The sequence below is a fragment of the Acartia tonsa genome, chromosome 8 (assembly GCF_053477335.1).
Source record: "Acartia tonsa isolate MP-2025a chromosome 8, ASM5347733v1, whole genome shotgun sequence".
In the NCBI taxonomy this organism is placed as follows: domain Eukaryota; kingdom Metazoa; phylum Arthropoda; class Copepoda; order Calanoida; family Acartiidae; genus Acartia; species Acartia tonsa.
The window spans coordinates 21,157,811-21,179,366 of NC_137267.1; the positions used below are offsets into that span (position 1 = coordinate 21,157,811).

General features: G+C 32.0%; 2 protein-coding genes across 2 annotated transcripts in view; one reads left to right on the top strand and one right to left on the bottom strand.

Annotated features, from left to right (window-relative positions):
* LOC145326244 (uncharacterized) overlaps window positions 1–4,779 on the top strand; it is a 15,389-nt gene extending 10,610 nt beyond the window's left edge. The window contains exons 15-22 of the mRNA XM_080169447.1: window positions 991–1,095; window positions 1,508–1,614; window positions 1,925–1,989; window positions 2,332–2,418; window positions 3,205–3,288; window positions 4,034–4,095; window positions 4,312–4,433; window positions 4,673–4,779. Coding sequence (XP_080025573.1) covers window positions 991–1,095; window positions 1,508–1,614; window positions 1,925–1,989; window positions 2,332–2,418; window positions 3,205–3,288; window positions 4,034–4,095; window positions 4,312–4,433; window positions 4,673–4,695 — 655 coding nt within the window. The 3' untranslated portion in view covers window positions 4,696–4,779. The remainder of the gene's footprint in view (window positions 1–990; window positions 1,096–1,507; window positions 1,615–1,924; window positions 1,990–2,331; window positions 2,419–3,204; window positions 3,289–4,033; window positions 4,096–4,311; window positions 4,434–4,672) is intronic.
* LOC145326245 (SET domain-containing protein SmydA-8-like) lies at window positions 4,766–19,927 on the bottom strand. Its single transcript, XM_080169449.1, has 21 exons — window positions 19,816–19,927; window positions 19,273–19,365; window positions 18,778–18,895; window positions 17,530–17,598; window positions 16,759–16,801; window positions 16,458–16,527; window positions 15,851–15,887; window positions 15,124–15,162; window positions 14,572–14,614; window positions 14,318–14,431; window positions 13,527–13,607; window positions 12,481–12,562; window positions 10,796–10,869; window positions 10,010–10,093; window positions 9,757–9,821; window positions 9,335–9,416; window positions 6,995–7,068; window positions 6,519–6,559; window positions 6,193–6,265; window positions 5,326–5,402; window positions 4,766–4,912 (listed from the first exon to the last, which is right to left on the bottom strand). Exons 1-21 carry the CDS (start codon window positions 19,915–19,917, stop codon window positions 4,838–4,840), a joined length of 1,536 nt encoding a protein of 511 aa, XP_080025575.1. The 5' UTR covers window positions 19,918–19,927; the 3' UTR covers window positions 4,766–4,837.
* Between the last annotated feature and the right edge of the window lie 1,629 nt (window positions 19,928–21,556).

The window sequence follows — 21,556 nt, forward strand, 5'->3', positions numbered from 1 at the left end:
GTTCAGTGGTCATAAAAAAAAGATTTTTCGATAAAGTATAGAAAATCACGAAGCCTTTATAAGAAAATATTCTTTTGTAGAATTACCGACGACAGACCAAGTTGATAAGTTCTTTGTTTGAGGCTTTTTGATACGATTTTCTACACGAAAGAAATCAGCAGTCTATCTTAAATAGCAGATGAGAAAATATCATTCCCATATAAACAACCCCTTAAATAGTGGATGTAAATATTCATTTATTTCCCTGGTATCTCATTTATATCCCTGGTATGATTTTAGAAGATTTTAAATTTTTTTTGGAAGATTTTATAATTTTTATTAATTACTAAAAGAAAGAAAATAATCTCCTTTTTTCATATTTATAATATTTTTTACACATGTAGTGTCAAAACTTTTCAACCAATAATTTTAATATACAGAAGTTTTTTGTTTAAATGAGAATGATATTCCTGTCCAGTTTTTTGTTTAGGAATGAATATTTCTTACCCTCGTGAATAAATGATGACCTATCGGTCCATCATTTATTCCCTCGGGTAAGAAATATTCATTCCCAAACAAAAAACTGGACAGGAATACCCCATTTCCTAAATAGCATGACGGACTGACAAAGTGAATTATAAATTACCTAGCCTTTTATTTAAGTTCAGTTATGTAGTCATAGTAAATATAAAAATCATCACACAATTCAAATGACACAGGAGACAGGAAACTCAAGGGATAAATCAATGGCCGAAAAATTTATGTACATTGCATCCCCAATGATGATACACGAAATCGCCTCTTCTGAAGATTACAATTAGCGGTTGAAACGTTTGTACACTCAACAAATCAAAATTAACGAAAGTCCCGACTCCCCAAAGTTGTTAAGCCAACGAATAATAAAGCTATATTATAAAACTTTGGGGAGTAGTGTAAAAAATAGCCAATTTGTATTGTCCCCTCTCTCTCTCTCTGGAAATGTAAAGTATCAAATTTTGTATATTTTTACAGATATGAATGCGAAGAATGTTCTCGAATAGTTCCATCAGAAGAGGCTTTGCAATCACACAAAGAAACTGTTCACTCAACTCACAAAACACTTAAAAAGCAATACAGGTATTGTATATTATATACATTAAATTAAAATGTTAGAAGAGGCACGAGCTATATGTAACATTACAATTTTCAATCGGGATTTTGAATGTCAGTCAATATCGTCGGATCAATACCTAGACAATGGCAAATCAAGTTTTTTTTCTCACAATATTCTAAAGGATAGATATGTTTTTAAACTGTACTTCATGGATCCATTTTGTAAAGAAGCTTCAGTTTTGCTGGGATAAGACAATGGGACATTGATGTATATTTAAAAAAGATAATTATTAAAATATTTCAAAATTAAATGAAAGAGGGAAAGAAGGAAGGGGGGACTTTCATAGGGGAGGTTTCCCTTATAAGTTATATATGTTAATAATATCGCAATGTTGAATTCCTAAATCCATGTATTGTATAACCTATTTATTTTTAGTTGTCCAAAATGTGGAAAGAAGTTTAGTTTTCTAAGCAATATTTACAAGCATCAAATGTTAGTTCACAGAGCCAGTGAAAATAATGAACTTTTATTTAATGATACAGGTAAAAAAAATTTCTATGTTCTTGAAACACAATTTGGTGCTTTGTGCCTATCAAGTACAGAACCCCTCCCCGCCCCTTATTTTCAAGTTAAATTGAAAATAAGGGAAGCTAAGGGGAGTAATAGTTATTTTCTTGATGCCTGCGAGGAGCCCTAATCCTGCGGAGCTACCGGGTGCTCAATATAACCTAACCTAAAGTAAAAAACGAAAACGAAAATACCCCCCCCCCCCCCCCTCTTAGGCATTTTGAGGTAAACCGCCTAAAATCCTTGTCATTCACGTTTAACTTATAATGTAACTGCTTTATTAAGATATTTTATTGGATAATGATTCTTCTGATCGAATGTCGTCTCCAAATCCAGTTGGAAAAGCCAAAGTAAGTTAAATCTGATTTTTGTCAACTATTAAAATTTGAAACCCGACTCCCACAGGGAATAGGCAGTAAGAAAACATAGTACGTATTTTTACAATACATGAAAAAAGGGGGTGCCCACTGCCCAACCCCTTTCGGGAGCCCAAACCCTGCGAGGACTAACAATACCCTGTCCTGTACCCTATATAACCTATATTTAAACTGGCCTAAAGTAAAAAAAAAAATAATATTAATAACTACATCCCTTCCTCCTTATACCTATTCAATTTATTTTTGAAAATTATGGAAATTAGGGTTCCCTACCCGAGGAAAACCGTCATTAATTCTTTAAATTATTTTTGTCAGACTACAAAATCTGCCAATCCAACAGTTGTGTGCAGAGTTTGCGGTATAACCTGTAAAAATAGAAGATCTTTAGTAGCTCATAATCAGGTACCTACACGTGACATTTTACCATTTGATATTTTACTAGAACCGAAGCTACTCTATAAATCACTTTGCCTGTCCGTTCGTCCTTGGACAGCTGAAATTTTAAGGGATTAAATGAGTTTAATTCTGTATATTTAAACTATTATTTATCAAGATTAGCCCATTAATTGGGGTGCTAGATCGATTCCGGATTTTTTACGTTTTAGTGATTTTCTTGACTGCTATTCAAAATAGACGACTTATTTTTTTCTGGAATGGAATAAGTTTACACTCCTACATATTTCCACCAAGTTTCATTGAGATTTATCTATTAGTTGTGGTGGTAGATCGATTCCTAGATTTTCAAGTCTTTGAGCTTCGCTACTAATGGATGTTTTTATCCTGGTTTAGGGTTTGCTACTAATGGATGTTTTTATCCTGGTTTAGGGTTTATCGCCAATGGAGAAATGTTAATATAGTTTTTATTTATGTACTAGCTACGCTCCAAAATGGTTATAAATCTTCCCTAGACCAATAAAAAACTTTACTGTAAAGGATACATCTTTAGCTAGATAGACAGACATCATGTTACTTTATATAAGGATAACATAGTCTATTACTAGTTTGTTCAGTTCATAAACTCAGTAATGTCAGTTGCAGATAAGAAGATAATAGTTATTAATCGAATCGTATTATAAACAGCTTTCAGCGGATATAAAATGTACAATTATATTAAAAACTGTTTTTTTTAGCCCAGAGGTTCCAAAAAATATAAAAAAAAGTTCTAAATATTAATTTGTGTTTGTTTAGAAACACTATGGAAGACTGCATGAATGCCATGTGGCTGGTTGCGGCAAACGATTTACAGAATCATCAAAATTAAGAAGACATATGGTAAGATTTTTAAACAATGCAGCGTAACAACAGATCTTATAGTATAAGATGTATATATAACTGCCCCCCCCCCCTTTTTCAACGACCTTTTTAGTCTGCTAGCAAATTATTTTTAGCTACTTGGCTGTGTTAATATTCCCGACAGCATTGGTTGATTTTCAAAGACCCAATTGAGATTCGGTACAAGGTCATTGCGATAGGGAGATACAGTTATTTAACCCTTACTGCCGGTGTTTTACTCTAATAGCGTAACTACTTTTCAGGTATTTGTACTTTAATAGTTATTTATCGCATCGTATTATAAACAGCTTCCCGCGGATATTAAAATGAAAAATTATGAAAAGGCCCTTGCTAACAAAACTGGTAGGTATTATTATCATTTTTGATTTAATATTCGTAGAAAATTGGGTGAAATTCGATGCTAAACATGATTTTTCAGTATGGTGTATAACTATACAGGTTCTAATCGAGCGGAAATTATTGGTTTCGAAGCTATAATGGAAATATTGTTTATATTTGTTCTACACATCTAAACTTTATACCTATAAATGTAGGAAAAACCCTGACAAGTTTTTAACTAAAACACAATACCTACAATATAGTGCTGGCTGTCATTTAAGGTTGTCTGGGGAATAATAATAAAGAAATGGGGAAAAATATTTAAGATATGTTTTTCTGCTATAAAAAGCTTTGACAATATAACTCCAATTAATTATTTTATAAATAAAGTACCTAACTTTTACAGGTTGTTCATACAAAAGAGAAGAACTTTTTGTGTCCTTTGTGTAAGAAGAGATTCACTTTATTGTAAGTACACCTAATATTTTTAGTACCAAAGATTTCTAAGATGTTCGTCCGTCCATTACAAATAGAAAAAGGGAAGTCGTATTTTCTATTAAAAAAACACTTCATCCTTCCAATAGATGAATAAGTATAGATTCATAATCCAGTGGATCCAGTGCTGGAAACTTTTAAAAAGTTTTTAAATTCATAATGCATCCTTAAATTGCCTTAAAATTGCAGGCAAAATGTGAAGAGCCATGTGAAGAACCATCACAAGATGTCGGTAGCCCAGAGATCAGCTGTTATACGCGAGATTGTGGAGGCATCTGGCGGACAGATTAAAACTAAAATGCGGGACGCAGGTAAAATATTTCATAAATTTTTGACATGCAATATTATATAACTTTATTGTTTTACATTATAGATAAAAAACATAATTTTTGGCTGTTATTAGAAATAACGACTGTTTGGCAACACTCGTTTAGCTGTTCTTATATAAATTGTTGACGATCGTTTCTTATGGATGTTATCATCCGTGTGATCATTTGATAATAAATAGGAATAATCAGTAGATTTCTGTAAAAATAGCTTACTTTTTCAGAACTCGAAATGGAGACAGAATAGAAACATATAAGATGAATAAGAATAAGTTATAATTAAAAAGTTCTTGTTGTAAAGAAATGGTTAGTAAATAAATATTAAATCCTATATTCTTTATTTTATTATCAAAAATTAATAACAAAACTACCCTACAATTTAAATTTTATCACATAAGATTTAGAGGTTGTAGCCATTTCTTGTAGAATTCACCCATTCGTTTGTCGTCTTTTTCATTCCTCTCCTTTAAAAATGTAAATTTGAATACTTCATATTTTTCATGTAAATAGTAAAAGTCCGCCCGTTCGTGACCGATAGGTACTTGTAAATATTTTCTTTATTTACAGATTCAAAAACACTCTTACAGTAGAAATAATTTGCTAATAGAAAATAAAAATACTTGTCCTTAAATGTTGCTGGCTTTACCTAATCTGTCATTGAATAGGCTGTAGTTATTTATGTAACACTTATGATTAAAATAGCTTATATGAATCTAGTCTTCAGTTATTTGATTAGCTGAAAATATGTGTTTTTTTGTCTTGGTAAACCTGTTTTAGTAATACTGTGTTTAGTTTGTGACCAAAGTTTTAATTTAAAATTGTTGACAAAGTCTTTGACCCTTGTTTCTAATTTGTCCCACTTGGAATAATATCTTACCAGGAATTGTCTGCACTTTGAGGCGTCTTTTACAAGATTAATTATCTTTTTGTACTCCAACATTAACTCTAATTTACCTAAACACACAAATATATAAGATAAAACAGCAAGTACCTATAGTTGATGTGAAAATGAGCGTTCTAGTAGAAGAAAAGCTGATTGACATTTTAGGTATAACAATTACAATCTGCAGCTACATAGACGTCCAAGGGGGGGGGGGTAAACGGGTGATTACCCCCCCCCCCCCAAATGAATTTGGGGGTGCCGTAGGCATTTCAATTTTTACCCCATCCCCCAAATAAAAAAAATGCCTATATAAAATAAAGATTACCCTTCCCAAAATGAGCTTTTATTTTCAAAATTTTACCCCCCCCCCCAAAAAAAAATAAAAAAGCTTGGACGCCCCTGTGCAGCAATCCACAATTTGAAATCGAATATAGCAATCATATGTGAAGATTTTGTAAATATAGATCATTTACAGCGATTATGGTTGGCAAACTTTTGGAGCATTTCTTTTTTTAATGTTTGCATACCTAGGTATTATTTTTAAAATGTAAGGAGAAATTAAGAATAAATGCCTTTTTTCTTACCAATTTACTAAAAAGTTTTTAGGTATTCACAGCGTTTGATAAACAACAATTTCTCTCATTTCTTGGCTTGAAAACTTTGGATACTTTTATAAAGCTTGATTGGTTGGTTCAAACTATCTGTGTCCAATCAATCTTTATCTCAATAATTTTAGTCTAGAGGAAGGGAAGTTTGTGTATTATCATTGAGGATGTATATCAATTTATTGTTCATTGTCTTATCACTTTAATTCCCGGGCGTACATGCATCTTTTAATGTGTAATTTTATTAGATTTGTACCTATTTGATCTTTTTCAATTCTCTGTTGAAGTCTCACAGATAAAGGACCCAACATTTCCTCATACAGTCTTCCCTGAAAATAAGTTTATTTCAATATGACAGTCAGAGTGGAAACTTTGATTTAGAAGGGGAATACAAACATAATGTTGGTTCTACAAAGAATTGTATTACTTCTTCACTAAAGCATTTCAATAATTTAAGAAAAGACCCCTCCCTTATTTTTATTTCATTTCAAAATAAAGGGGGGAGGGTGTCTTAACTCAAAAAAAACACTGAACTTTTAATTTTGAAAGAGATTCTGTTAAAAGGCATAATGTTTTGTTCACCTTCCATAATCTGTAACCAGGTTCCAAAACATTGAACACTTCTGAAATTATTATTACAGCATTAATAATTTTATCACGGAAAAGGGAATAAAAATCTTTAAGCTGTAAATTAAACTGTTGCCCAAAGTTATTTAAGAACGCTATCTTATTCGTTTATCCTTTAATATTCGTGCCCCTCAAACCTTATTTTTTCTTCTTTTCTTAATGTCAGACTGACTTATTCTACATTGTGCTCCTTAATAGTTATTTCTCGAATCGTATTATAAACGGCTTTCCGCGGATAAAGAATGTACAATTATAAGATTAAAACTATTTTTTTTTAGCCCCGACTTGTTTTAATCTTATGATTGTACATTTTTATATTCGTAGAAAGCTGGATATAATTCGGTGCTAGACATAGTTTTTTCGTATGGATGAGAACCGGTTCCTATCCACCGGATTCGAATGAATACGGGAAAACTAAATTATTTTCTTACCAATATAATTTCTACAAAGCTGTAACTTTCTTTCTAAGAGATCTTCTGACATATCAGACAAGGTGTAACCTTCCCTGAAAACAATAAATCAAAATTTCTTCCAATAAGGACAATTACATGAATTAATATGTAAAAAAGATTTTTCCCAGACTTCTTAAAGTGTCCTTAGTTTTTACTCATTTAATAGGTAATGACTCTTTATCATTAGGTTTAACAACCAGAAAAAATTCACTCCTTTTCTGTCCAATTAAGATTAAGATACTAGATTAAGTAACTGACAACCAACTCTTTGATTGCACGATCTTTATCTGTAAGTCCTAACTATGCATGGTAAAGTGTTTCGCCTGTTATAAGCCCAGGCATTACCTTACTCTGCCAATTAATGTCGCATATACAGTGTGTCTTTTTTTATGAGCACTTTTTTGAAAGCAATTTTACCCCACTTATAGTTATCAGAATTTAATGATTAATGGCTTATTTTCTTCGTTTTTTAAGGGAAATTATGAAACAACAAAAAAATTACAGTTTTTGTTGAAAAAGTACAGTAAAGTTGAAAATTAAAAACTTAGGTGTCAACATCTAAAAATGGTTTTAGCGCATTTTTCTTATGCTCAAATAATCAACCTTTTGCAAGAATGGCTGCTAAACACTTCAAAGTTGAGATATAGAGCTAAAAATGTATACAGATACTATTAGGGACATGTACTAGAACATATCAAAGTTTGAAGGTCATATCTCAACCAGGGAGGGAGTACTGGCCCCCCAAAGTTGACTACAGAAAATCCATTTTTAAGAAAAATGCGCTAAACCATTTTTATATGTTGACACCTAAGTTTTTAATTTTCAACTTTACTGTACTTTTTCAACAAAAACTGTAATTTTTTTCAGGGAGTAAGGGAGGGGACAATGGATCGAATATTCAATTTTTAGGAGTCTCAGACTTTGGGGACTGGCTTAAAGGGAACATGCAAGAATTTAGCTGTTTCTAACCAATCTTGGGGACCAATTATGAATGACGTCACGCAAAATCATGCATAATCTCGCGGCAAACTAGCGCGTCAACAAAAAGATAAACAATAACAAGCAGACAGAATATTTTGATTTTGAAAATTATTTTGTAAATTGAATCATTACATTTTTTATATCTAATTCTTGTTTAATGTTAATTCATTCCGATTAGTGCGTTGTAGAAAGAAATTATATTAAGATTATTAGTTATTATGAGCAAAGCCTTCCTATAATTAGGTCCCGCACATTTGTACGTCCGTAACGGTTAGCTCTTTTCGTTACTTTAGACATGTAAGATGTTTCTTATTGATTTAATGTAAAGGCAAAAGTTTTTTGTCTTTAGCTTAATATTTCTGTAATTAATGATCCGATTAATTTCAAAATTTTATGGAAAATTACGAAGTCCTGAGTTGTTCAAGGTTTGTTTATCATTAAAATCTCAAGATGGTGTTATTTTATTTTTCTGTCCTGGATGCTAGGAGCGCAGCTACCAGTTATCCTAAGATATGTTACTTAAACATTAAGATCTTTAAAATTAAGATGTACTTATGTTCTCAACTATTTTATTTATGTAGTATGAAATTTTGACGCAAGGTATCTCATTTTTATTTCGTTAAATGAAATAACCTGAGTTTAAAGTTCTGTAGGAAGGTAATTGTTTTAGTAAGTTTTGTAATATAATTATTTAAAGGCTTTTTCATGTCAAAGCTTTTTAATAATACAATAAAAAAATTTGGGTAAAAGATGTTGTAAAAGTAAAATGGTATGTTTCCTTAATTTTCCGAAGTTTAAATAATAACACTTATAGAAATGAATTGTAAACAAGGGTTTTGATCTTTAGAATCAAAGGCTTGTAGTAAAGCATCAGTTTAAGGATGGTGCATTTCGAATTAAAAACAATTCAAAAAGTCAAAAATTTCCACTAAAGGTTGCTATATTGCAAATACTTGTTTTATCTGGAAATATCTGGGTTTTCAACCTTAAAGGGTCACAACTATAAAATTGAATTAACTGCCCATTGTCCCCTCCCTTACTCCCTGAATTTTTTTTGTTGTTTCATAATTTCCCTTAAAAAACGAAGAAAATAAGCCATTAATCATTAAATTCTGATAACTATAAGTGGGGTAAAATTGCTTTCAAAAAAGTGCTCATAAAAAAAAACACACTGTATAACAGCAACAGTAGACACCAGTTTAACGTCTTTAGTTATAACGCTGTGACGAGATTTGAACACACCACCTGCACAACTTCAAGTAGATGTGCTATGTGTTAAGCGACGGTAACGGCTATGATACCATATATAGAGTAGCTGCAACATTAACAGTAACTTACCTTGAGCCATAAATTTGTAATAATATTCTCGATGTTTTCATGCATATAAAATGATTTGGATGAAAGGTCTCTAGAAACTTTGCTGAAAGAATAATTATTTATTTCATCGTATTATAGACTGCTTTCCGCGGATATTAAAATGAAAAAAAAACTATAAGATTAGAACCAGTTTTGTTAGCCCCGATGCTAACGTCGCTGGTAATAGAAAGAATCGTGTAAACGCTAAATAAAGGTGTTGGTCTGCCAGAATTTCCTTTTCAAATTTTACGTAATATGAGGTCAGATGGACCATCTAGATATATTATTTCTATTACTATGCATGAGTGTGTAATTCTTTTTTATAAAAAAAAATAGATTTTGCTGCAAAATGTTTTCTATGATGCTTAGAATCCCTTACTTGCGTATTAAAATAATATTTATACCTAATAAAGCTTCCCAGGCCATTGGTGTGTCATCATAGCACATATCCATTAACATCATATCTGCACTAAAATTTAAAAGGAAAGTTTTTACTAAACAATAGATAAATTTAAGTTTGAAAAAAATTGGAATTTTGCTTTGTAAGATCTATTAAAAATATAAATAACTTTTATCATAGTTTCTTCAAAACCTTTAGGAAAGAAAACATTTTGATATCTTCAACCTTGTTAAAAAAAATTGTGATAAAAAGCTTACTTTTCAAAAATGCCCTTTGCCATAGAATATTCCATTTTATAAGAACAGCTTCTACACTCAAAATCACTGCGGATTGTGGAATCTCTAAAATTTATAAACAAATTAAATCAATTTCTCGTATTCATTCGAATCCGGTGGATTGAAACCAGTTCTCATCCATACGATAAAACTATGTCTAGCATCGTATTATATCCAGATATATGCGAGAAATAACTATTATCAAAAAATTCAAAATGGAAAATGCCTAAAGCGCATCCAAAAATTTTGACACCCCCCTGAAACCTAAATCGAAGGGATTGAAATACCGACAACAATAGGGGTGTTATTTTATTGTCAGAGGGTTGTTGTATCCCCTTAGGTGTCTACCCGCCTACGTATTTAACAAAATCAAAAGTCAAACAAGCCTCCGTTGATAAAATTAGCTTATTTTGCTGTTATAAGGATGCTTTCAAGAGGTTGTATTCAACCTTCTAAATGTTGCCAGGGGGTTGGATACTACCCCTTTTTGCACGCATCTGGTAAACGTAAAGTATTTGTCTTTTTTATCATGTAACTAGCGTTTACGCCAGTAGCATCTTGGTGATTTGTATTCAGAGAGGAACTGAAGGGCAATAAAAACAGCTTAAAACCATCCGAAGACTTAAATCTGATATTAAAATATCCCAAAACCTTAAACGCTTACCTAAAATAAAACCCAACTGGTTCAGTTTTTATTGAGATCTTAAGCTTCAGACAAAAAAAATATTATTACTTGCATATAATAGGATATTAGATGTATTTTCTTACTTAGGGTACAAATCAGGTTTCTGACATTCTGAACAGACCATGGTCCCACTATGTGTTCCAAGTTCTGTTGGATCCTTAAATTATTTAGAGATTAAAATTTATAAAAAATCAGAGGTGGATTCTTAAATAAAAGTTAGGGTCACTTAATGAGGCAAAATTATTTTGAAAAATCCTCCAAAACCGCATAAAAACTCTACAAAAACTACTAAAAGGGTTATTAACACAAGATTTTGTTTAATTTTTGTAGATTTTTATGTGATTTTTGAGGATTTTTCTCAAAAATAATTTTGCCTTACTAAGTGACCGTATTTTTGTTTTGTTAAGAATCCACCTCAGGTTTCTGACATCCTGGACAAACCATGGTAACACTATGTGATCCAAGTTCTGTTGGATCCTTAACCCTTAACGGTCGGGGGGGGGGGGGGGGGCGTTTTTTCTATCTCATTTTCTGTGTGTGAAAGATAAAGAGCCCAAACTGCATGACTTTTTAAGTATGGGTATGACACACAACTGAGAGTTGGAATTTTTTGAATATCTCCATCCCGGCGGGCACAGGATGCCAGCAAACCTGGCAGGGTCATCCAGGTAAAGAGCAAAAATATTGTTTTGACTAAAACAAAGCATTTTATCATACCAAATTACTAAAATATCCTCTAGTAGTACATCCTTATATGAAATACAGGTGTTCAAGTCACTTTCAGGTTCCAGGTATGATGCAGGTCCTGATCCTCCAGGTCTCCAGAAATCTTTAAAAGGCTCCTGTGACCGCAATTTTTGACTTAGAGACTTCAAATTTTAAACTTAAGCTTTTCTCATATACATAACGTATTAAAATTTTATGAAGATCCGCCGCCGTTTTCCCGCCAACCGCCGACTGCGGCGGCTGGCAGCTGCCAAGTACAGCTGCGGCCGCTGAAATTTATATTTTGATATTTCTAATGTAAAATTCACATAAAGATAAACATTTTCTGGAAAAAAGTGTTCTTCTAGCTTTAAAATAAGAAAATTACAGCCGTTTGAAAAATATTTAAGTAAAAAAAGACCTAAAAACAAAAGTTGTTAAATAAAAGGGTGAAGGAAGCGAAAATTGACTTAGACTTATAAAAGGTCGGAAATTCATTATCATACAGGGGACTCGCACAAAAAAATTTAGTCCTCTAGCTCTAATAGGAACTGAGATAATAAGGGGGGTCGTTGAACGCCCCCCCGACCGATTAAGTTGCGGCAAGGGGCCTGACTGTAAGGGGTTAAACATTTTACTTAACATTTTTTCATAAATGGTTAGTTGGATTCTTAATAATCTATTTTTAATTTGATTGATTCCTTATCAAAGAAAGTAAAATTATTGAAAAAGAGTTTCTAGGAACGGAAGAAAGAGGGGGAAAGGAAGAAAAAGAAAGAAATAAGATTTGAAATAAGAAATAACGAAAATTGGAAGTTAAATGGGTAGGAGTTATTTATCGCATTGTATTATTAACATCTTTCCGCGGAAAAAAAATGTACAATTATAAAATTAAAACCAGTTAGCCCCAAGATCCCAAAGGCATTACATGTTTTCTACATTATTAAATTCTTAGAATAGAAAACTGGATATTATGAAACGATACATTCTTTAGTATGGCTTAGAACCGGTTCTAATCCAGTGGATATTAATCGGTTTCGAAGCCATACTGGAAAAGTTATACCTGACACCTGGTACAGGTACAGTCGAACATCCAGTTCTTAAAGAAGTCCTGTCGCCGAAATAAATTTCCTTCGTTGGGTCCTCTAAAAAAATCAACATGTCAATATTACAAAGTGGAACTATGCCAGTTAGTTCTTTTCTAGAGAATATACCTCTTGGTCAAACAAGTATAAGACAAGCTGTTAGATATAATGTAAATTGTTATAATGAATTTTGCCAAGCATATATCAATTTTTGGTAGGTTAGCATTCGTGTTTTTATAATTATAAAGCTTACCGGGACCTATGAGAAGCTACCCTGTTAAGAAGAACCCGTTGGGTTTAGCGGTTTGCGAGATTCTTCGGTACAAACAGGCAGACAAATACACATTCTGTTACTTTATTATAAGGATAGATTTTTAAAAGTGGCGAATTAATGTAACTTTGATTTCAACAAAGCATTTGACGACTTTTTCTTTAAAAGATATCATAAAGAGAGGGGTAGGTTTCTGGTAGAATCCTGGTAAAAAATTTTTTTTGATTATAGTTCTTTTCAATAAGAAATACACATATTTAGTGAATATTATCGTTCTACTACTATTTTTAAGCCTTATAACACTCACTTTTACGAATTCTACCAGAAACTTACTCCTCTCTTTTACCCCACTCATAGTTATCAGAATTTAATGATTAATGGCTTATTTTCTTCGTTTTTCAAGACCATTAATAGACAAACAAAAAAAACTCTATCTATAAACCTCTCCAGACCTGTGAATAGCTACTAAGAGAACTAAATCAGCGGTTAGCGAGAATGAGATCCTTCAGAAAGACACACACAGATCTTGTTACTTTTATATAAGAATTATAATCTACTAGGGGCAAAGACAGTGTGGTATAGATTCGTAGAATTTTAGAAGAGGTTTCTTGAAGTTTCCTTTTAGTTTCTAAAAAGATGAACAATTAGTCCTGTGACCCCTAAAAACTAATCTTGCTCTTCAGAACCCTAAAATAGGTGTGTAAATAGTTTAATCCTATATTTTAACCCCATTGTGTTTTTATATGAATTTACCTATATTGTGTAGTAATTTCTTCCCCCTTCTTAATCGGAACACAAGCTCGTACTGTTATTGTTCCATTTGCTACAGTATACCTAATATACAAATAAATAAATAAGGCATAACTGTATCTTAATAATTTATACCTAATTAATCTTCAGTAGGGTTATTTGAGACTTTTTCTTTGTCATGAATTTCACCAATTTTTAAAATCAAAAGAACAACATTTTTAACGTCTTTGTTATGACGAAGTTGTGACCCAATATTGAATTAAATAAGAATAAGCTGAAAAGGCACCTACATCGAGAAAATGACTGACATAGCAGCAGTAGTAATTTCACAGATTAGGAGGGGCCTTTGGGCTTTTTATTACGCTAGTCCCCAAAGTTGTATGGAAAAGTTTTCTAATTCGTTGGCTTAACAAGTTTGGGGACTTGTATTGAATTTTGATTGGTTTGTTTATTAAGTTAAGCGTCCAAACGTTTCAACAACTAATTAGAACACAGTAATAGTGTCTGACTGATTATGACATAACAAAAAAAATTAGCAAATGAGAGGCCACTATAAATTTTACCATTGATCAATAACGGCCTCTCATTGGCTAATTTTTTTTTGTTACGTCATAATCAGTCAGACACTATTACTGTGTTCAACTAATTGAAATCTATAGAAAGAACAAATTTGTATATCATGATTGGCGATGTACATCAATTTATCGGCCGTTGTCATATCCCTTAATATCCCTGATTTTCAGCACAATGACTTGAACCAGACTTCAAGCGGGAATGTACAATATCAAAACTACCTTGTGTTATTGATACAGTTATGGCATAGAAGGGAAAATATCGGGCACAAGGCATGACCCACGGGAATCCTGTGACCGTTGCCAAACCGTTTCTCCCACTTCACAGAATTTGTTCTAAAAGTAAAAATTTAAATCTAAATGTTACAATTCATCATGAAAAAAGTCTCAACGAATTCTAATGTATGGATAAATGGACGAACGGACACACCCTTAACTTAGGATAGCTGCGCTATGCTAACATGCTATTTTTTTACCTGAAAATGCCAATTATCTTGCAAAATAACTCAATGTCAACTTCTGAAATAAAACAATTTTTGAATGTTCATTAATTCTTACATAAAAGTAACAGCATCTCTGTGTGTGTGTGTGTTTTTCTGTAACGAAGGATCTCGCAAACCGCTGTCGATGTGATTCCCCTTTGACACTCAAAAACTAAAATTGGATTATCGAATTTAACCTCCTTAAAAGGCCTCTAGGGGCGTAGCCGCTAAGTAGTAAAAAAATTATAATATCGTTTAGATTATATTGTAATTCTTTCTAAATTCAAATCAAAATAAGGTAATGGAATGATGTCTTACAAAAGAATTTGGAGATATATTTATTTATGAATCATGTGCCATCATTAAACATGATCACATAGCTCAGCTGAGATATTTTCTATTTTCAACATGATGTCGACTATGTCAACCTAATTCTAATACGGAGTATTTTTAAATAGGTAAACCTATCTGCTAATAAGTGATATCTTAAACATTGATGGATATACCTGTATATGTATGACTCTATGAAGAATATTATATACTAACCTTTTGTACTATTTTCTTTAAGAAATGGTAGGACATGATCTGAATAATTAAAGTTCATTTAACAACAAAATTATGAGTAATCTTTTCCAAAAATTAAATTTATAGTTAAAGTAATGCAATTTTGTTCCAACGCTCTTTACCCCAAATCTCTGTTGTGAAATCACTTATTTGTAAATTCCAGTTATGAATAAAATGTTCAACAATTTTAATCATTTAACAACAATTCCTTTAATTGATTTTTCAGTACTAAACCTATTTACTAGAAAATATATCTTCAGTTTGTTTTTTAATTTTAAGAAAATATTCAAAAGTAACAAATGTTAAAAAATAGAATTATTACCGTAGATGGTCTGTTAGACACACTAATCTGTCTAACTTAATAAGGAATTTCTAGCACACCAAGGTTTTTGGAAGATGATGAAAGTCCCTCCACAGATTATGACGTCATACGATAGAATAGCCAATGAGAGGCCAGTATACACTGTAATTGACCAATAGTAAAATTTAGGATGGCGTCTCATTGGCTATTCTATCGCATGACGTGATAATCTATGGACGGACTTTGACCATCTTCAGGTTTTGTTTATATTTAGTCACATACGTTTGTTTCGATAATACGAGAATTTTTTGGACGATACAATTTCTCAAAAGCTAGATTTTTCTTAAGAAAATAAATTATTTATTGCTGACCAAATTTGCTTAAGCTTTGAGGCATAAATGAATTTCCCTGCCATGTACATCCATGTATCTTGCTTCTTTCTTGTCTGAAATAAATAGTAGTTTCCCTCAAAGTGCCTAGTTGAGCAAAGAATCTCCCCACTTATTTGAAATAAATCCTTATACTAAAAGTAACAGGATGTCTGTCTGTTTGTTTGTGTGTTTGTACTGAAGGATATCGCGAACCGCTGTACCGATCGGGTTCTACTTAACAGGGTAGGTCCCAGGAAGGGTGATAACTATTTTGGGGGAGGGTAACACCATCCTCCAAAGAGAAATCGCTTCTAAAAAAGATTACCCCCCCCCCCTTACTAAAAAGAAATATTTTTTAAATTTTTCTTAACTAAAATTAAAAGTGGGGAGGGGGGGGCCCCACAAAAAAAAAATTTCCCTACTCTCCACAAATTTTTATTTTACTTTATCTTTTAAAATCTAAAATAATAAATTGGTTTATCAATTTTGACTCTCTCCTCCTCAAGTACCCAAGTAGCCGCTAGTTGAAAATTGTAGAAAGGCAAAAAATTATTCAGTGCTCAATAGCTACTTTGAGGTAAAGCAAGGGCTTTGTTTATGTTTTAATTTGATTTTTAAACTTTAAAAAGATATTTATTTTGAACCTCTAAATGATGCTCAAGAGAATCCACATATTTCCAGATTTCAGGGTTTCCACTTTTTATCTCCAACATTCTAAAACAAATTTTAACTTAAAAATTCCTTTTTTATAAAAGTGATATAATAATATTTATTAATTGTTATGATTTTTATTTTTTAATATTTGTGGAAAATTGTCAATAATTCGGTGCTGTATATAATTTTTTAGGAAAAAAAATTCTTGATGTTGATTTTTATCAAATCTCCCCCCCCCCCCCCCCCCAACCAATCAAAAAGTCTAAAACAACAACAAAAATTTTTTTTTACCTTAAAGGAGCAATACAAGTGTTCATGACATCTAAAGGTACATCTAAAATAGATAAATTATTATTCATAATTATCAATATTTTCATAGTGATGTTGATCCTTAATGATAATATACAAAATTACCCCATCTGTAGATTATAGTTTGTGGTTGAAACGTCTAGAAATTCAACCAATCAGAATTCAATAAAAGTACCCAAAGCTGAAAAAACCAACGAATAAGAAACGTTATTATAAACCTTTCGGGACTAGTGGAATCATTTGCTAGCTGCACGCTGGGCTTTGCAGGGTAGATAAAAATTAACCATGCCATCCACTGCTTTATTAACTTTTTCTTTCTAATGAAAATCTTGTTTCCTGTCCCTTCACAAAAATTCTAGACATGTAATTCAGGGAAAAGTTACCCACTTTCCTCCTCACCAATCACAAAATGGCCTGAAACCTTCCCTAAAAAGTGTTGACAAGCAGTTTGCTATGAAATACATTAACTAATCAAAGAGAGATAGAGGTGACAATGGGCTGTTTATTACATTAGTCCCCAAAGTTTTGTAATAACGTTTTCTTATTCTTTTGCTTAATGAATAACTTAGGGAAGTAAATTTTGATTGGTTGATTCATTAAGTTGGGTGTTTAAACGTTTCAACCTAAATTTTAATATACAGAAGGGGTAATTTTGTGCACCATTTACATTATAGGGGATGTACTTCAATTTATCAGCCATTGTCTTATCCCTTTAGATCCCTGTTAATTAATACAAACATAAAATCATTTTACCTTTTGTTGCTAGATCTGAATTTTCAAAGTATTGACATTCTGCCAAATGATTCACTCCGTTTTCACATTCTAAATACTTTAGTAATGAATCTTAGGAACAATTTACATTAAAATAAGGGAAACTAACTAAAATAAAGTAATTTATACAAGTTAAATGACAAACTGTGAAGAAATTACTAAGGAACGGAAAAAGATAAAAAGGTATAGTATGGTATATTTTTTCCAAGGACAAATTAAGTAATAGAATAGAGGGTCATGAGCCATATGTAACTCCGTCCAGAGGGCGGGACCCTGTCCAAATTTTGTATTAGGTCTTTGAGATCAGCTAATAGCGTCGTTAATATAAACTTAGCCGAGTCCCTACAAAAGAACGGAAAGCAATTTGCTAGCAGGCAAAAAGGGTTTCCACCACATGGGCCAGGTAAATGTCTGGATTATGCATATACTTATAAATTTTGTACTAAGACGATAAATCAAAGTCTTTTACAAACATATTAGTTTCTTTTTATTATTGAAACACATTCTTTTTTGGTATAATTAAACTAGGAATCTATTGTGCAATAAAATGCAGAAAAACATCACATCTTGTCCGAATAACATTTATAATATTGAATAAGTTCTGAAAATAAAAGAAAATGGACCAAATTCTATTAAATCACAGATTAAACTAGGAGTTAGGATATCCTTAGCTTTACAAATATATATGTAATTGAGTATGTATATTTATAGAGTTGCTATACTTTCTAAATTGTACCAAACTGTTGTATGAATCATAAATTCCATTAATGCCAATTTTAACCTTAGAGTTTGTGTGATTTTTTAGCTTTCTATAAAGAAGTTGTGTGATTTTTGTCATAATTTTTAAATTAAATTTATCTTTGAAATCTTTACCATTATTGGAGATTTTATTTGGAAAACAAATTTTTTACGTCAAAATTTGCTATCTTTTGAATTTTTACAACATATAATAAATTTAGGAAAACTCATATGTAAAACAAGTTTAACCAGAAAATTTGTCCAAATAGGTAAAAAAAAACCAATTTTTTTTTGTCTGCTGAAGAATAAGATACTATTTTACACATTTAATACTTCAGCAACTCGGCCACCCAAACCAACACTGATTCAACTGGCAGACTATGTAAGACTTAGAAATTAATAGATCATAAACTAGCTTAAACTAGCTTTAAAAATTTTAGGGAATTTGTCCCTATGATGGAAATAATAAGGGTTAAATATTTAAACAAGAACCTGTACTACACAAAGGAAGAGAACACTTGGAACAAGGATGAACTTTCTCCAGAGGAATACAACATTCGAGACACTGGACTCCACTCTGATCAAATGGTCCAAACACTGCGGGTTTATCCTAAAAAATGGGCCAAATCACAGAAAATTTCCTAGGGTGTCCATATAATGTTTTAAAACCCAGGTATCTTAAGGAATAAGACATTGGACGATACCCAAATATTTTGATGGAACAAATCTGATAACGTGTGGTATTAAATTTTTGGGTAATAGTTTAGATTACAGGCACATGTCCCCTTCCTTTTCAGAAAACTCTAACTTTTAGGATAGCCTAGAAAATTGTATATGATTGGCCCAATCAGAATGAAATTGAGAAAAAATATCTTACTTTTCAACCAAGTATGTTAACCAGCTACTAAGCTCCCCTTTTTTTCACCAGTGAGGTGTTTTCATCTGCCCTTAACCCCCCTCCTGCATGCCCCCGAAGCATTTACTTACCTGTAAAATAATCTGAAAAGGTTTGATATCTCTAATAGCAACCAAGGTATTTCCACGATCTGGTCTGTATTCTACTCTATATGGCAAACATTCCTAATCAAAATAAATACTGATATTAAACAAGTAGGATGGAAAATTGTCTCATCATTTGAAGTCAAAGAGGACCACGCCCGCAAGATGTAATTGGTTTAAGAGGTTATCTTCTGTGTTATTTTCGTAATTCATACCTACATAAAGACTAAAATTAACAAAACTTTTAAAACAATCGATATACAATTACTTGTATGTGTTGCACCAGATTTTCATGTGATATAATAAAAATGATACTCTCAGCTGGCTAAAATAACGATACCCACTATCCACCTACTTTAATTCTTCTCCTCCCTCTTACTGCATTTAATAATGAACAATAAATGAGTTCCATAATAGCAACCTACAACTAGCAACTACAACTTGTCCACTGTCAATATATCCATGTACATTGTATACTACATATGTCCATTTTTAGAACATGCTTTGTTTGTAAAAAAAAAAAAATTAAACCTGGTCTACTGTGTGTAGAAATTGATGTTCCCGACAGCATCCTGTTAAGTTACAGGCAGTACACACTGTCTGCTCACTCATCCCACAAAAGAAACAATCCATTTCTTTAGCTGATTCTGAAATATTATTTTACTTCTGTACTATAATATCTTTATTAAAATCTAATCAATCTATACGTTATGATGTCTTTAGTTATGTTTTTACTGATTTTAATTTAATATTTACATTTTTAGTAGTTGATGATAGAAATGCTTCGCTTCGATAATTGTAACATGTTGTCCTAAATATCATAAACAGGTACAGAAATCAACATCCAATGTTTGAAATCAATAGTACAATTCTTATGTGAAGGCTTCGCTTTTAAAATATAAATGAGAAATCATTTACCGTAGGTAATAAACGTGAAATATTTAGTGTCAAATAATCTAGGATAAGTTTTATCCATATATCGCACAGTAACGACAATCTAAACCATCTATAATACAAAGTAGTACGATGTCTGTCTGTCTGAAGATTAAGATCTCAGTAACCACTGAACCGATTGGGCTCTACTCTTCAGGGAATATACCTACAGATCCTGTGATGGTTTTAAGCTATTTCTTGGGGGGTGGGACACCCCAAACCCCCAACCAAAATCAAAAGATTTTTTTCGCTGGGTAGGTAATCGAAGATGTATTATTAATTATACCTCCTGGGGCAAAGCCCCTAGAGGCTAGGGGCGAAGCCGTTAGTATTATATTATAGCAACGTAACATGGAAGATAATGTAATCACAGAGACTGTAGATTAGGCTACGCGAATTATCATCTACAGTAGTAAAGAAACGTACGTACTTACACATACCCTAGTTAAAGAGTAGCTGCGCTACAAATAATCATTATCTATTTTTCAGCATGACTTGTGTTTCTTGAGGGTGGACAAAACAATTTTAAGCATTCTTAAACACAAATATTTGAGCTTAACACGGGGGAATACAACACTCTCTCACACTTAAGATAACATTTACATGGCGTTTTAAAATATCAAATTGTTATTTAACTGGGACAAAATTTAAAAGACGTTCTAAAACTTAAAAAATTGGTTATACCTGACTTAAACTTTAGAGTAAAACAATAGTTAAATAACTCTAGGTCCCCACCCAGTGGACCATGTGCCGACTTTCAATTAGGTCTTTGAATATCAGCCAATAGCGTCTGGATTGTTAACACAGCCAAGTTGTTACAAAAGAGCAGATAGCAATTTGCTAGAAGGCGAAAAAGGTCACCAAAACTGGATCCAGGTAGTTGTCTAAGCTATACATCATATTTTTGTACCTGCTGCTTCTCAATTGATTTGTTTATAATTGGGCAAGAAAATGCAGCATGTTTATAATATTATTCTATTATATAAAGTAGTAAGGTTTTTGTCCGAATCTTCAGAACCCAGAAACTGATGGTCAGAATGAGATATACTTTTCAAGAAAGCTTCATAAATATGAAGGGTGGTTCTATGCTATTTTCCTAACATTCACAATCCTTCTCTAGAGGCTAGTGGCGAAGCAACTAGTAGTTTATACAGCTGCAGGTGTAAAATTCAAAACAGAATTATCCTATAGATAAAAAAATGCATTTGTTTGCTAAAATTATTTTGGTAAACTAATCAAACGTTTTGTTAAATTCAAACTGTACAAATTGAACAATTCAAAAAATCTTCTAAATCAAATATATTTATATTTGTGATTTTAATAACTTAGAAATAGTCAG

What these genes read in the sequence shown, in the direction of transcription:
- LOC145326245 (XM_080169449.1), bottom strand. Translation starts at nt 19,917, where the DNA reads ATGGATTGTTTCTTTTGTGGGATGAGTGAGCAGACAGTGTGTACTGCC. An exon ending in GTACCTGTACCAGGTGTCAG is followed by an intron (nt 10,870 to 12,480) that starts GTATAACTTTTC and finishes AAATAATTTAAG; the next exon opens with GATCCAACAGAACTTGGAAC. An exon ending in GCAAAGGGCATTTTTGAAAA is followed by an intron (nt 9,822 to 10,009) that starts GTAAGCTTTTTA and finishes TTTAAATTTTAG; the next exon opens with TGCAGATATGATGTTAATGG.